Below are 17,385 nucleotides of genomic sequence, written 5' to 3'. Positions count from 1 at the left end.
GCAGCGAAAAGAATCTTTAGGTTCCATTGCTCTCAGCCAGTGGAGAAGAGAAGTCTGGGGAAATCCAGCCTTTGCTCATTTTTATGAGTGTAAGCACGTGGCACTGGCAGTTGACAGGCGGGTATGCTTATCCGTGATGATTCCCCCAGCTGCACTAAACGCCCTCTCTGACAACACGCTAGCGGTAGGGCAGGCCAGCACCTCCAGGGCGTACAGCGCAAGTTCGTGCCACGTGTCCAGCCTTGACACCCAATAGTTGTATGGAGCAGAGGCATCACGGAGGGCGGTGGTACGATCGGCTACGTACTCCCTCACCATCATTTTACAGTGCCCCCTCCGACTCAGCCTTGACTGGGGAGTGGTGACACAGTCTTGCTGGGGAGCCATAAAGCTGACAAAGGCCTTGGAGAGTGTTCCTCTGCTTGCGCTGGACATGCTGCCTGATCCCCGCGCCTCCCCTGCTAGTTGTCCCTCGGAACTGCGTCTTCTGCCGCAGTCAGATAGGAAGTTTAGCATCACTTTTTCTACCAGGGCCCTCTGGTATTGCATCACTCATGTACCCCTTTCCTCTTCGGGAATGAGAGTGGGAAGGTTCTCCTTATAGCGTGAGTCGAGAAGGGTGTACACCCAGTAATCCGTGTTGGCCAGAATGCGTCTGACGCGAGGGTCATGAGAAAGGCAGCCTAACATGAAGTCAGCCATGTGTGCCAGGGTACCAGTACGCAACACATCGCTGTCCTCACTAGGAAGATGACTTTCAGGATCCTCCTCCTCATCTTCTTCAGCCCATACACGCTAAACAGATGAGAGGCAAGCAGCATGGGTACCCTCTGCAGTGTGCCCAGCTGTCTCTTCCCCCTCCTCCTCCTGCTCCCCCTACTCCAAAATGCACTGAGATATAAACATGAGGGTGGTCTGGCTATCAAGTGACATAGTGTCATCCTTTATGCTTTGCAGTGAACTTCTCAGCAGGCAAAGCAGCGGGATGGTAACGCTAATGATTGCTGCCTCGCCGGTCACCATCTGGGTTGACTCCTCAAAGTTTTGGAGGACCTGGCAGTTATCTGCCATCCAGGCCCACTCCTCAGTAAAAAATTGGGGAGGCTGACTACCACTACGCCGCCCATGTTGCAGCTGGTATTTCACTATTGCTGTACGCTGCTTGTACAGCCTGGCCCACATGTGCAGCGTAGAATTCCAGTGTGTGGGCACGTCGCACAGCAGTCGGTGCTCTGGCAGCTGAAACCGATGTTGCAGGGTCTTCACGGTGGCAGCGCCCGTGGTGGACTTGCGGAAATGTGCGCAGACACGGCGCACCTTGCCGAGCAGGTCAGACAAGTGGGGGTAGTTTTTCAGAAACTGCTGAACAACCAGATTGAAGACGTGGGCCAGGCATGGCACGTGTGTGAGGCTGCCGAGCTGCAGAGCCGCCACCAGGTTACGGCCGTTGTCACACACGACCATGCCTGGTTGGAGGCTCAGCGGCAAAAGCCAGAGGTCGATCTGCTCTGTCAGACCCTGCAACAGTTCAGGGGCCGTGTGCCTCTTGTCACCTAAGCTGATTAGTTTCAGCACGGCCTGCTGATGCTTGCCCACTGCTGTGCTGCCGCGCCGCACGATATCGACTGCTGGCGATGTGCTCACACTTTTTAATTGAGAGGTAGAGGTGGCGGAGGAGGAGGAGTGAGAGGGTTTGGAGGAGGTGCCGTGAGCAGTCCAAGGCTCTGACTCGGTTCCAGCCTCCACCAAATTCACCCAATGTGCCGTCAGGGAAATATAGTGGCCCTGCCCGCCAGTACTTGTCCACGTGTCCATGGTTAAGTGGACCTACCCAGTAACCGCGTTGGCGAGGGCATGATTGATGTTGCGGGTGACGTGCTGGTGTAGGGCTGGGACGGCACACCGGGAAAAATAGTGGCGGCTGGGGACCGAGTAGCGCGGGACCGGCGCAGCCATCATGTTTTTGAAAGCCTCCATTTCCACAAGCCTGTATGGCAGCATCTCCAGGCTGATTAATTTCGCAATGTGCACATTTAAAGCTTCTGCGTGCGGGTGCATGGCGGCGTATTTGCGCTTTTGCTCCAACGCTTGTGTTAGCTACAGCTGAATGCTGCGCTGAGAGACATTGCTGGATGGAGTGGAGGACAGCGGAGGTGAGGTTGTAGGTGCAGGCTGGGAGGTGCTCGTGCCTGTGTCCTGGGAGGGCGATTGGATCTGTGTGGCAGGTTGGGGCATAGGGGAAGAGGCAGTCGTGTGACCCAGAGGCGGTGAACGGCCTTCGTCCCACCTTGTGGGGTGCTTCGCCATCATATGCCTGCGCATGCTGGTGGTGGTGAGGCTGGTAGTGGTTGCTCCCTGGCTGATCTTGGTGCGACACTGGTTGCACACCACTATTTATTGGTCGTCCGCCCTCTCACTGAAAAACATCCACACCTTTGAACACCTAGGCCTCTGCACGGAGGCTTGCCGCGAGGTGGTGCTTTGGGAAACAGTTGGGGGATTCTTCGCTCTGGCCCTGCCTCTCCCCCTGGCCACCCCACTGCCTCTTCCAACCTGTCCTGCTGCTACACTTGCCTCCCCCTCTGAAGCCCTGTCCTCAGTAGGCTTAGCAAACCAGGTGGGGTCAGTCACCTCATCGATCAACTGCTCTTCCTCCGAATCCTCTGTGCGCTCCTCCCTCGGACTTGGTGCCCTTACTACTACCTCACTGACAGACAACTGTGCCTTATCATCATCATTATTCTCGTCATGCACAAAAAGCTCTTGAGACAGTTGCCGGAAGTCCCCTGCCTCATCACCCGGACTCCGGGAACTTTCCAAAGGTTGGGCATCGGTCACGACAAACTCCTCAGGTGAGAGAGGAACCTGTTTTTCCCATCATGGCAGGGACCAGAGAACAGTTCCTGGGAGTTTGCCTGCTCAGAATATGTCATCATTTTCATGGAGTGAGGAGGCTCGAAGGAAGGAGAAGCAGCAGCCTGAGGATTCAGAGTTGCAGTCCCTAGTCCGGGAGTAGTGGACTGCGTAGAAGACTGGGTGGTCCATACATTGCTAGTTGCATTTTCTGCCATTCACGACAGGACCTGCTCACACTGCTCTGTTTGTAATAAAGGTCTACCACACGGACCTATAAATTGGGATATGATGCTGGGAACCCCAGAAACTTGCCTCTCTCCTAATCCCGCAGCAGCCGGCTGTGATTCACCTGAACCAGGAACTCGGCCTGTGCCCACACCCTCACTTGGACCTCTGCGTCCACGTCCTCGATCCTTACCCCTACTCCTCATCATGGCGGATTAAGAATCGAGCAGGACCCAAATAAACTACCCCACTGTACAGCACTGACAACTGTGGCTTAATTCACCGCACACAGAGACTTGTAGATAGCGGAGGCTCTATGCTGTGACTTGAAAAAAGGAACCCGCTGTCTTGCGCTGATACCCAGGGGTAATTTACTGCTTGCAGAGACTTGTAGATAATAGAGGCTGTGTGGAGTGGGAGAAGACTCTAAAACCAGTGGATAGTGCTGGTAACTGCGGCTATGTCAACCCCACCAAGGAAAGGGTATTGTGAGATGCTCTGCACAGTGGCAGAGCTGAAATACTTTGCAGTGGCCCCGGTAATATTACAGTACTGTTTAGCGGTGAGACCACTGTCTAATGCACTGCAGACACAGAACAGTATAAACGGAGTCGTTCGCAGCAGGCTAGGAAATATTTGAGTGCACTTTTACGGTGAGAGCAGTATTGTACGGCACCGCAGCCTGAAAAAAATATTACGAAAGGCTGCAAACAGGCCTAGCTGCGTAATAAAAAAATGGAAGCACTACCACTCCCAGCAGGCACCAAGTAAAATGCACACGGTCAGATGTAGCCCTAAGAAGGACCGTTGGGTTCTTGAAGACAGGTAACACTTTCCCTATACCAGCAGCAGCACTTTCCCTATACTCTGTATAATACACTGCAGACTGAGAACACTATGGCTGAAATGGCCTGCACAGCCCGAGATGGAAAAAAGAAAATTGTGCAAAACTGCTCCCAGCCAGCCACAACAATAATGCACACGGTCAGACGTAGCCCTAAGAAGGACCGTTGAGGTTCTTGAAGACAGGACCTACGCTAACATTTTCCCTATATCAGCAGCAGCACTTTCCCTAACCTCTGCCAGCGGGTGTCTTAGGCGAGCCATGGGCGGGACCACTTTAAGTACTTGGCGGTTACTTGATCTCGCCAGCCACTCACTGCTGGGGGGTGGGATAGGGCTGGCATGTCACAGGAGGAAGTGGTAATGCCTTCACCACATGTCTATTGGCTAGAAAATCCAGCTCAGACGAGTGTACTCGGTCATCTCTACTCCTGAGCACACTTCATATTCACCCTGCACCTGTGTGATTTACATGTAAGTCACAGAGGGGGAATGGGTTAATTATTGAAATTTGCTTCAAGCCTTTAAATTTTGTATAGAAATTTTCTTTGTAAATATAAAATATTAAATATATATTAAAAAAATAACAAAAATACATTTTATTGTTGGCAGATGCCGATACCAGGAGCTATGGGGAATATCGAAAGTCTTCAGATCTTAACGCAGAAGACTGCAAAATTGCACAAGATACATTGGAAGAGCCCACTATTATCCCATATATACCATCAGGCCTTCACAGCAAACATCTATCATCTGATCCTGCTACACAGGTCCTGCTTTCTGATGCATCACAGACTACTGAGCCAGATAAAAGCCACAGCAGGGATTTTGAATATCAAAAAGCTCCCACAGCGGAGAAGGCATTCTTACATTCAGAAAGTGGAAGATGTTTTATAAATAAATTAGATCTTGTTCCACATGAGGGAAGGCACACAGGGGCGAAGCCATTTTCATGCTCAGAATGTGGGAAATGTTTTACTATGAAATCACGTCTTCTTACACATCAGAGAACTCACACAGGAGAGAAACCATTTTCATGTTCTGAGTGTGGGAAATGTTTTACCTGGCAATCAGGTCTTGTTATACATCAGAGAAATCACACAGGGGAGAAACCATTTTCATGTTCTGAGTGTGGGAAATGTTTTACCTGGCAATCAGGTCTTGTTATACATCAGAGAACTCACACAGGGGAAAAACCATTTTCATGTTCTGAGTGTGGGAACTGTTTTATCCGCAAATCACATCTTGTTAGACATCAGAGAAGTCACACAGGGGAGACGCCATTTTCATGTTCTGAGTGTGGGAAATGTTTTATCCGGAAATCACATCTTGTTAGACATCAGAGGACGCACACAGGGGAGAAAACATTTTCATGTTCTGAGTGTGGTAAATCTTATATCCGGAAATTACATCTTGTTAGACATCAGAAAACTCACAAAGTAGAGAACCAATTTTCATGCTCAGAATGTGGAAAATGTTTTCCTGTGAAATCAAATCTTGTTATACATCAGAGAACTCACACAGGAGAGAAGCCATTTTCATGTTCTGAGTGTGGGAAATGTTTTATCCGGAAATCACATCTTGTTAAACATCAGATAACACACACAGGGGAGAAACCATTTCCATGCTCAGAATGTGGAAAATGTTTTGCTCTTAAATCATGTCTTGTTATACATCAGAGAACTCACACAGGGGAGAAACCATTTTCATGCTCAGAATGTGGAAAAATTTTTGCTATGAAATCACATCTTGTTACACATCAGAGAACTCACACAGGAGAGAAGCCATTTTCATGTTCAGAATGTGGGAAATGTTTTATCCGGAAATCACATTTTGTTGCACATGAGAGAACTCACACAGGAGAGAAGCCATTTTCATGTTTAGAATGTGGGAAATATTTTAGCCAGAAATCATGTCTTGTTATACATCAGAAAACTCACACAGGGGAAAAAACATTTTCATGCTCAGAATGTGGAAAATGTTTTGCTGTGAAATCACATCTTGTTACACATCAGATAACTCACACACGAGAGAAGCCATTTTCATGCTCAGAATGTGGAAAAAGTTTTGCTTTTAAATCAAATCTTGTTACACATCAGAGAACTCACACCGGAGAGAAGCCATTTCCATGTTCAGAATGTGGGAAATGTTTTATCCAGAAAGCAAATCTTGTTAGACATCAGAGAACTCACACAGGGGAGAAAACATTTTCATGCTCAGAATGTGAAAAATCTTTTGCTTTGAAATCACATCTTGTTATACATCAGATAACTCACACAGGGGAGAAACCATTTTCATGCTCAGAATGTCGAAAATGTTTTGCTTTTAAATCAAGTCTTGTTACACATCAGAGAACTCACACCGGAGATAAGCCATTTCCATGTTCAGAATGTGGAAAATGTTTTATCCGGAAAGCAAATCTTGTTACACATCAGAGAACTCACACTGGGGAGAAAACATTTTCATGCTCAGAATGTGGTAAATGTTTTGCTGTGAAATCATATCTTGTTACACATCAGAGAACTCACACTGGGGAGAAACCATTTCCATGTTCAGAATGTGGGAAATGTTTTTCCCGGAAAAAAGACCTTGTAAGACATCAGAGATCTCACTTGTAAACATTTTCATGTCGTTAATGTGGAAAATGTTTTACTCTGTAATCAAATCTTGTTTCACATCAGAGAATTCACACACAAGAGCAGTCATATATTTATGTTCAGAATGTTAGAAATATTTTACCTATTTTGTTAGAAATTAGAGGGCTCACGCAGGTGCAGAGCCAGGTTCAGGCTCTGAATGTGGGAAATGTTTTATCTTGAAATCAGATCTGGTTAGACATCAGAGAATCCACATGGGACAAAGCCATTTTCATGTTCAGAATGTAAGTAGAAAGGTGAAAAAAATCAGGGTGGCGCTACCCGAATGAGTGAGTAATTCAGATAAGTATAAGCAGGGGAACATGCAGAATATATGATTCTTCTCTCTTGTTAAGATGGTGGGTCAGGGAAAAGACCTAGTTGTTCGGGTGCAGCCAACCCAATGAAAGTCATACAGGCAGGTGAGACTTTTCTGATGGATTAATGAAGGGAAAAAAATGCGCTGTGTGTAGGCGCAGCTGACCAAAATATAAATTTCAGTACAATGCAGAAAGTAAGCTCAGCTTCTCCGCTTTATTTTAAACCAGCATAAAAAGACGCATTTCATGGCAACGCCCCCTCCTCAGTTATAGCTGGAGATACACATTATGTTGGCTATTGGTATGTGCATGGTGTTTATATTTCGGACAGCTGCGCCTTCACCCATTACGTTTTTTTTTTTCGCTAATCCATGTTTAGAATGTGGGAACCTTATGGCATTCAATTCATTCTTGTTAACCCCTTAGTGACCAGCTTATAGTGTTTTTACATCCTGCCTAAGTGGGGTTTAATCCCTGAGGATGTAAAAACATGCACCTTGCAGGGATTTAAGCCACGTGGGATATGGATGTGACAGCTCCATGTTGTTGGTGCCCAGAGGTAGCTGACAACATGGAGCTGTCAGACCGGGCTGTGGGGAGCCTTTCCCCGGGAATGTGATCGGAGCTATATGATGAATAGCGCCGATCAGATTAAAGCGCAAAAAAGTTTTTAAAAGTTAAAGATTCAGCTGCCCTCATGGATTAGATCCATGGAGGCAGCTGAGATTGCTCACCCTGGTCCTCCGTGCTGTCCCGCAGTGATCTGGTCCTCCAGGACCTAACGCTGGCCTTCTGCGCATGCGCGCCAGGCATCATTACATCAGATGCATGCACAGAAGTACAGGATACCCGGCAAATTTGAAGTCTCCTAGCTCCCAGCTCCTGAAGGATAACGTTGATCATGGAAAATTGAAAAAAGTGAAAAAAAAGTTTAAAATTTATCTCTCCTCATATCCAAGAGGGGAGATGAAATTAAACAACTAAGGTCCCCAGATTTGTCCTCTAATGGAATCTTTATCCGCAGACCTTACCCCGGCTTTGGCGCATGCACCCATCAGCATAATGGCAGATGCATGCGCAAAAGTCTAGGATTGGCTGGGTAATTTAAAATCTCCATACTCATGGCTACCAAAGGTAGCCGAGAGTCTGGAAATGTCACGGGCCCGTGGTATGTGGCTACTGATAACATGATCGCTGTTATCCAATGGATAATGGTGATCACGTAAAAGTTTTAAAAAAGTTTAAGTCTCAGCTTCCCTCACTGATGCGATCAGTGAAAGGAGATAAAACATCTTCCCAGAGGCCTCCGCATTTGAACCCCAAGGCAATCATCCTCCATGGACCTTTCCGGCTTCTGCGCATGCGCCTGCTGGCAATATGTCGGACACATGCGCAGGAGTCGAGGAGCCCAAAAAATTTTAAATCTCCTTGCGCCCGGTAAGCAAAAGTCACCGAGAGCCTGGAGCGGTGACCAGTGGCCTCGTTGGGCAGTCCCCGGTCACATTATAAAAAGGTAGCGAACTGCCTTAAGCTATTCTCACACGACTGGATAGGAATTGTGGATTCCATAGTAACATAGTATGTTAGGCTGAATGAAGACTATGTCCATCTAGTTCAGCCTGTTTCAACTCCCTAATTGATCCAGAGGAAGGCAAAACCCCCAAGAGGCAAATGCCAATTAGCCCATTTGGGGGAAATTTCCTTCCTGGCTCCATAATGGCAATCGAAATAATCCCTGGATCCACCTTTGATAGTTCCTACCTGAATGTAAGACCAGGAACTACAACCCCGGTGGTCACCTAATGTCTATATCCTGTAATATCCTTCCGCTTGAGAAAGACATCTAGTCCCCTTTTAAACTTCTCAATGGATTTTGCCATCACCGCGTCCTCAGGCAGAGAGTTCCACAGTCTCACTGCTCTTACAGTAAAGAACCCCCTTTTATGTTGGTGATGAAACCTTCTTTCTTCTAGACTTAGTGGATGCTCTCTTGTCATCTTTTTTCCAGGGTGAATTATCCTAATATTGATAGCCTCTCTGTGTATTGCAGTCCTCTCATTCCATTTATTAATTTAGTTGCTCTTCTTTGAACCCCCTCCAGCACTGCAACATCTTTCCTGAGTACCCGTGACCAGAACTGTGCGCAGTATTCCATGTGGGGCCTAACAAGTGCCTTACATAGTGGGAGGATAATGTTCTCGTCCTTTGCCCCTATACGTCTTTTAATGCACCCCAAGATTTTATTAGCTTTTGCAGCAGCTGACTGGCATTGGTTACTCCAGTTTAGTCTACAATCCACTAGTACTCCCAGGTATTTTTCCATATCACTTTTCCCTAGCTATACCCCATTTAGTGTATATTGATGACATCCGTTTCGCCTGCCCATATGCATAACCTTACATTTATTCACATTGAACTTCATTTGCCATTTTTCTGCCCAAGCCCCCGGCTTATCTATGTCCTTTTGTAGCCGTACATTGTCCTCCTTTGTATTAATTGTCTTATATCATTTTGTATCATCTGCAAATATTATTTACTGCACAGCCCCTCTATCAGGTCATTCATAAATATATTGAACAGAATAGGGCTTAGTTCTGATCACTGTGGCACCCTACTAGCGACGGTGGCCCAGAGTATGAACCATTTATTACCACCCTTTGCTTTCTATCTCTGAGCCAATTCTTTACCCAGATACACACGTTTTTACCCAATCCGAGCTGTCTGATTTTATATATCAGTCTATTATGCGGCATGGTGTCAAATGCTTTAGAGAAATCCAAATATATAAGATCAATAGACTTTCCCAGGTCCAGCCTAGAACTTACTTCATCGTAGAAGCTGATCTGATTGGTCTGTCGTGATTGACCCCTCATGAACCCATGCTGGTGAGGAGTTATTCTGTTGTTCTCCTTGAGGTATTCTAGGATGGCATCTCTCAGAAACCCCTCAAATATTTTTCCAGTTATCGAAGTGAGACTTACCGGCCTGTAGTTACCAGACTCTCTTTTGGACCCCTTTTTGTAAATTGGAACCAGGTTGGCAATGCACCAATCCAATGGTACAACCCGGTCTTTAAAGAGTGCGTGTGTGTGTGTATGTATATATATATAATCTGTGTGTATGTATGTATATGTAAAAGAAATAGTGGTCTAGCTATCACATTACTTAGTTTCTTTAAAACCCTTGGGTGTAAGAATGCTCACCTACCTGCAGTTCCAGGAGCAGCTTGTTGAGTGCCTTCTGTGTGAGACCGCCGCACCTCAGCAAGCTTACAAAGCCTCACAGAGCACCACTTTTTACACCCCATTGCTGCCACTGCGGTCAAGAAATACCCCCCAAAAAAGCATGGGAGGAGGAGGGATACCCAATTTTATTGCCCCATTTGCCCATCCGAAAAAGCCTTTGTAATTACTCCTATCTTCAGACATACTACACAGTTTACATATTACTTTTATCTAAGATTAAGGGAATGCCAAAAAGGGCACAGGAGGGGGCGGGTTTTTTTTTAGGGAGTTAATTTTTATTCTGCACAATTGGGCAATGGGGCCTAGAATTTATTCCGTTGTACCCTCAAATCCAATTGGTGTTCCCTTCATTATAGTCCCAGCCATGTATGCTATAAGTAGATTGGGGCTACAGTGGGTATGTCTCTGAACACGAGACAAACGGGGATCCGTTTTGGGGTGCAAGTATTTATTCATGTGTGTGCTGTACAAAAAAAACTGTTTTTAAAAATGACAGAATTGCCCAAAAAAATGAAAAGCGTAATTATTTCCTTCTGCTTTGCTTATATTTATTCAAAACCTGTTAAGTCAAAATACACAGTACTCCCCTAGATGAATTCGTTAAGGGGTCTAGTTTTCAAAATGGGGTCATTTGTGGGAGTTTTCCATTGTTTTGGTGGCTCAAGGGCTCTACAAGTGGGCAGCAGGGCCTAAAACACCTTCAAGCTAAATTTCTGTCCTGAAAGCCACCAGCTCCTCCTTTCATTTAGGGCCCAGTTGTGCCTTCAGACATAATATTAGGGCCACAATCGGAATGTTTCTGAACACAGGAAAAACAGGGGTATCCGTTTTTGGGGTGCAAGTTTTCATTTATATGTGTGCTGTAAAAAAAAAACTTTTTAAAATGATAGAATTGCCAAAAAAATTAAAATCGTAATTTTTTTCCTTCTGCTTTGCTTAGATTCATTCAAGTACTGGGGGGTCAAAATACGCAATACACCCCTAGATGAATTCACTAAGGGGTCTAGTTTTCAAAATGGAATCATTTGTTGGGGTTCTATATCGTTTTGGCCGCTCAAGGGCTCTACAAATGGGCAATGGGGCCTGAAACACCTTCAAGCAAAATCTTTTGAAAGCCACTGGCTGCTCCTTTCGGTTTGGGCCCTGTTATGCATACAGACATAACATAAGAGCCACATTGGGTATGTTTCTGAACACAGGACAAACAGGGGGATCTATTTTGGGGTGTAAATTCTCATTTTCATGTGCCTTATAGATAAAAAATACTGCCTTTAAAATGACATATTTGTCAAGTATGAAATTTTAGTTTTTCTCCCCTAAATTGCATAAATTCCTGAAAAACAACTGTGGGGTCAAAATACTCAGTGAATACTTTAAGGGGTGTAGTTTTTATAATAGGGTCATTTGTGGGGGTATATATCATTCTGACACTTATGAGCCTTTGCAATCTTGGCTTGGTGCAGGAAAACAAAGTGTTCTTCCAAATGTTAAATTTGTACGTCTCCTAAATGATTAAAGAAAAATGAAAGCTTTTCAAATGTGCGTCCAGAATAAAGTAAACAGATGGAAAAATATATCTTATGAAAAATGTGTAACGTATGTTTGTACATATTTGATATATTATAATTGAAAATTTGAAAAAAAGTCAATTTTTAAAAAAATTCCCAATTTTAGCGCTTTTAATAAATATACACAAGTTCTATTGGACTATTTTTACCACCTAAATGAAGTACAACATGTGGTGAGAAAACAGCAACATGTCAGAATCGCTTGGAGATGCAAAACCGTTACGGAGATATTCTATGTTAAAGTGACACATGTCAGACTTCCAAAATTTGGCCTGGTCATTAGGGCACAAACAGGCTTGTTCACTAAGGGGTTAAACATTAATATCTTGGTGATCGCCATAAAAAGTGATTTTAAAAAACATCAGAATTCCAGATTTTGTTAATCACGTCTCCAGTAAAAATGGCATAAAAAGTGATCAAAATGTTATTTGTTCCCAAAAATGGAATCAATCAAGGCTAGAACTCTTTTTTGCAAAAAGAAAACATAAAGCGCTCGTAGACCGTTGTTGGGAAAATAAAATTGCTATGGCTCTTGAAATGCGGTGACAAAATCAATTTTTTTTGTTTGTAGTTTACTAGCAAAGTGTCCCCGACCAGATATGTGTTGTGATGGATGGAAGGGATACTCCAGTGGCACGACAGATCTATCAAGAACATGGGGGAAATCCAGATTGCTTAAGGTTTCTAGCATTAGAGATACTATGTTGTCCTGGTGGGGAGGTGGATATAAATCGATTTTGCACAGAGAGAGTTAGTGGGACTTTAGATTAAGGGCACGTTTACATAGAACAACCTGTTGGCTGCAGATGCTCAACAGGTCGTCCCAGCAATAATCGTTCCTGTGCTTTTACAACATGATGTTCAGGTCTGGTGACTGTGCTGGCTAGGGAAGATGCTGAACCCCATCTTCATAGTCCTGAAACCACACCAGGACATAGCAAGCTGCATGGATAGGAGTATTACCATCATGGAAAATAGCATCTCTGTGAGAAGACCATGCCTGCACTGTCTGCGCCATTGGTTGGGCCTCATCAGCCAGAATGTCACTATAGTCCTCGGCAATTGCCCTCCCTTTTTAAGGTGATGAAGGGCGCTGCAGAAAACCATGAGATAGCTCCCCAAACCATGACAGATCCACCACCATGTTTGACTATGGGAAGCAGACAGATGGGATGCCAGGCTTCCCTCGCCATTCACCAGGCATAAACACATTCTATGGTGGGAAATACCATAAGGGAGTATTCATTGGACCAACCACATCAGCAGAGCAGGAGTTGTGCTCATGGCACCACTGTAGTTGTCTCCCTGTATTCATTTGTGTATTGCTGCTCTGCTATAATAACTCAGTTTGCGGCGTTTCCTCCTCGCTGTAATGGTCGAGAGGATGCTGGAAATAACGACTGAGCTCAGCAGTCACTCTGGCTGCAGGTGTCTTCCTATTAGAAGTCACAATTGCTTCACCGTCCTTCTGTCTCTTTCACTAAGTCTACACTTTCAGCCATTGTTGTGGTCATCAGATGATGTTTTGCCTTCAGGGGTGGATTCTGGCATCACTTTTGACACTGTACCTCCTGGCATACCAAGTAAACTGGTGGTTATGCTGACAGATGCAACGGCTAGCCTGGTACCATAATCCCTAACATAACATCAAATGGGTTGCTGGTCACACAACTGGATGTGCCAACGTCGGCCTTTGCTTGGATTACTATATGATGCTGGGTGGGGGTCGACCCAGCTGCCAGTTAATCATCAATTTACACCTCGTTCTCCCATGATATTTGCTGCACAAATGTAAAAAAAAAAAACAAGGACCTAAAAGGAGGGTTATTTTCTGCAAAACTTGACATGCAGTTACATTTCAGAGAGATATGCCATCGATTAGCGTTGTGGCATGATTAGATGAACGGTCTTCCCTCCGCATTCTGCAGCACGCAGAGCTATGTTTTTATTTGCATCCATGCACTTTTACTGCATTTTTTGCTCAGTAACAATGCAGACAAGCAGCTGATGCCATTTTTTCCCTCCCGGTGGCACAATAACCTGCGTGTAAAATGCCGTATTATGCAAGCAATGGCATATTTACTGCGTTTTCACGCACCCCCTTAATTTCAATGGGCGATTAAGTGCGTGAAATATGTGCTGCAATGTAGGAAATAGGACCGGCAGTGAGATTCGGTGTGCCTGAAATAAGTGGCACAAAATGCTCATTATAATACATGGAGCTATAGGGGTGCGTATTAAGAGCTCGTAATACACAGTGAAACAACACTTGTCTGAGAGAGGCCCAAACAGAGTGGGAGAGGGGAGTATTATTGGAATGCGAGAAGCTCAACGGTCAGATCAACAAACTACCCACCACCTGCGCCGTTCTGACCAGGCGTTTGGCTGAAGGACATTTGGTCTCGTGGCGCCCATTAGATATATTTACAGAATGTCATGAACTATGGAGTGAACAGGTTGTCTTTAGTGATGAATTTGGGTTTAGTTTGCCCACGGACAATGGTCATGTTCATGTCTAAAGACCTAGGTGTGAGCGCCTAAATCCTGCCTTTGCTGTGGTGCGGCACTTTGCCACCACAGCCGCTGTGATGGTCTGGGGGCCCATCACTTAAGACAGTTGGTCCCCCCTAGTAGCGGTACAAGGGACAATGGCTGCAGGATGTCCTGAACATATGTGTTTCTCTCATGGCAGCTTCTAAGAGGTATTTTCCAGTAGGATAATGCCCGGCCACAACACAAGGGTGTCATAGGAATGCCTTCACCGCATTGCCACACTGCCATGGCTGCCTGGTTGCCAGATTTATTGGCATTAGAACATGTATGGGACCATCTGGGGTGACAACTTACACAGTGTATGAGTTTGCACAATCTAGATATTGTGATGGTCTGGGGGAACAATCGCATAAGACAGTCAGTGACCTCTAGTAGTGGGACAAGGGACAGTGACACCTCAGTGAAATGTTAAAGGGGTTGTCCCGCGCCGAAACGTTTTTTGTTTTTTTTCAATAGGCCCCCCGTTCGGCGCGAGACAAACACAAGGGATCGGTTAAAAAAAAAAAAAAAAGTTTAGTACTTACCCGAATCCCCGCTCTGCGGCGACTTCTTTCTTACCTTAGCAAGATGGCCACCGGGATCTTCACCCACGATGCACCGCGGGTCTTCTCCCATGGTGCACCGTGGGCTCTGTGCGGTCCATTGCTGATTCCAGCCTCCTGATTGGCTGGAATCGGCACATGTGACGGGGCGGAGCTACGAGGACCAGCTCTCCGGCACGAGCGGCCCCATTCACCAGGGAGAAGACCGGACTGCGCAAGCGCGTCTAATCGGGCGATTAGACGCTGAAATTAGACGGCACCATGGAGACGAGGACGCCAGCAACGGAGCAGGTAAGTGAATAACTTCTGTATGGCTCATAATTAATGCACAATGTACATTACAAAGTGCATTAATATGGCCATACAGAAGTGCTGAACCCCACTTGCTTTCGCAGGACAACCCCTTTAAGGACATACTGCAGCCACATGTGTTCCTCTCATGGCAAGGCTTCCAAGGAGCATTTCTCAGCCTATATGCCCCCCCCCCCCCACCTCCGTATCACTTCTTGATTCCAAGCTAGAGGTGGCCCAACATGGTCCTAGAGCCTCCCTTCAATGGGTTAGTTTTCCCCCATAAGCATTTTCCTCTACTATTGTAACCCCTTACTTATATCAATGTTACAATCGCACACAAAGTTTCATTCAATCCTGACAACTCCGAGGTTACATTTTCTTGATGAGTGTATATGTTACGGGGGAACCGTGAGCAATCCAGATGATTGGTGGCAACACTGGTCACAACTTACTTTAGAAGATCTCATCATAGATTCTTTAGTGATTGATACATTAAAGCCAATGAGCTGCCCTCTATCCGTTCTCCTAATCCAGTTAAGGCGAACCTTTTAGAGACCGAGTGCCCAAACTGCAACCCAAAACCCACTTATTTATGGCAAAGTGCCAACACATCAGGGGGCGGGGCTTATCACAACGTATGATTTTACCCCTGTCGTTCTAAAAAGGACAGGGCCGCTTCACAATAGACAGGGTGCAGATTTTGACTGCTTTTTGGATGCATAAATTTCTGTGGAAAATTCTGCAGCATTTTCGCATCCAAAAAGCAGTCAAAAACTACACACTGTCTATTTTGAAACAGCCCTGCCTATTTCCACCACATGTAAACATACCCCAGCGGTAATAGTGCCCCCCCCCCCTCACAGCGGGCCCCAGTGTAACAGTAACATGACACAGGGGGCCCCCAGTGTAATAACGACACGAAACAGCGGCCCCCAGTGTAACAACAACACGACACAGCGGCTCCCAGTGTAACAACGACACGACACAGCGGTCCTAGTAGTAATAGCGACACCCGACTGCGGCCCCAGTAGTAATAGCGACACCCCACTGCGGCCCCAGTAGTAATAGCGACACCCGACGGCGGTCTCAGTAGTAATAGCGACACTCGAAGGCGGCCCCAGTAGTAATAGCGACACCCCGCAGTGGGCCCCAGTAGTAAGAGCGACACCCCGCAGCGGCTCCAGTAGTAATAGCGACACCCCACACGGCCCGAAGTGTAATAGTGACATCTCACAGCAGCCCCCTATCCCCAGGGTCACACCCCTAGCTCCCGATAGGCTGAATTGGCACATGGAAGGGGTATGCCTGCTGCAGGACCCTATTGCTTTTTACCTGGCCTTGAGGGTCCCCCTTGCATCAGTGCTGGTCAACTGCTTCCTCACCACTTCTGGCCCACGCCATTGCCGATAGGATGGCACTTGAAGATACTCTGCCGCCGACGCTTACGTTCCCAGGACCGATCTTCAATAGGGGCCACAGGCGGCAATGCCATCTGTGGCGGCTGTGCTGCTGCAGCTCCCAGGACGGAAAATAAATAGGGGCCACAGCAGTCTCTGCCGCTGCCGAGATTCGGCCTCTCCTCCAGGAGCAGGACGGCACTGGAATTGGCCCCGCTGCTGACGCTTCCGCTGCTCCTGGAATAATGACGCTCCCAGCCAATCAGAAGCTGAAGGCGTTAACAAGTGTCAATGCTGGTGTATTATGTTGCCAACCCTAACTTCTTGTACCCAGCGCTGCTAGCAGCACAGCTGAGGGAGTGCAGGCAGGAGGCTGCAGCCCCTGCCGGTATTCACAAGTGGTGAGCGGCCGATGGTGGCCAGTAGGGAGGGCTGTGCGTGCCGCCTCTGGCATGCGTGCCATAGGTTCACCACCACTGCCCTAATCGGTAATGCCTTTGGTCATAACAGTTTATAATTAGAGATGAGCGAGCACCAAGGTGCTCGGTACTCGAGTTGAACTTTTCGTAATGCTCAATAGACGACTCAAGCATTTTTGTATGGGACCGATGCTCCGCATAGGAGATGATTTGTGGAACACCTGAAAACATCAGAAAGTCATGGAAACACCACAGAAACAGATAGGGAACGGCAGGGGCAGCATGCATGGCTGCATTTGAGCCTCCCAGGTTCCACTATTAAGCCAAAATGGGGGCAAGAGCCTGGCAGTCAACCCCCTAACAATTTACTTGGGACAGACCCTCATAAGCAAGGCACACATGCTGGCACATCTTAGCTAAGCACCACACTAGCTGCAACCATGGACAATCACTGCCTGCGGGGTGATGCCGCTGCCTCTTCTCCCGG

The 17,385-nt window shown here is 46.5% G+C and overlaps 1 protein-coding gene across 1 annotated transcript in view; it reads left to right on the top strand.

Moving 5' to 3' along the window:
- The window catches only part of LOC136620485 (zinc finger protein 84-like), a 42,395-nt gene extending 31,346 nt beyond the window's left edge, over nt 1–11,049 (top strand). Inside the window, exon 6 of the mRNA XM_066595279.1 lies at nt 4,537–11,049. Coding sequence (XP_066451376.1) covers nt 4,537–6,542 — 2,006 coding nt within the window. The 3' untranslated portion in view covers nt 6,543–11,049. The remainder of the gene's footprint in view (nt 1–4,536) is intronic.
- The last annotated feature ends 6,336 nt before the right edge of the window (nt 11,050–17,385 follow it).

This window comes from Eleutherodactylus coqui, chromosome 3 (genome assembly GCF_035609145.1).
Source record: "Eleutherodactylus coqui strain aEleCoq1 chromosome 3, aEleCoq1.hap1, whole genome shotgun sequence".
Classification (NCBI taxonomy): Eukaryota; Metazoa; Chordata; class Amphibia; order Anura; family Eleutherodactylidae; genus Eleutherodactylus; species Eleutherodactylus coqui.
The sequence above is the reverse complement of the archived record's forward strand: the minus strand, read 5'-3'. Positions and strand labels throughout refer to the sequence as shown.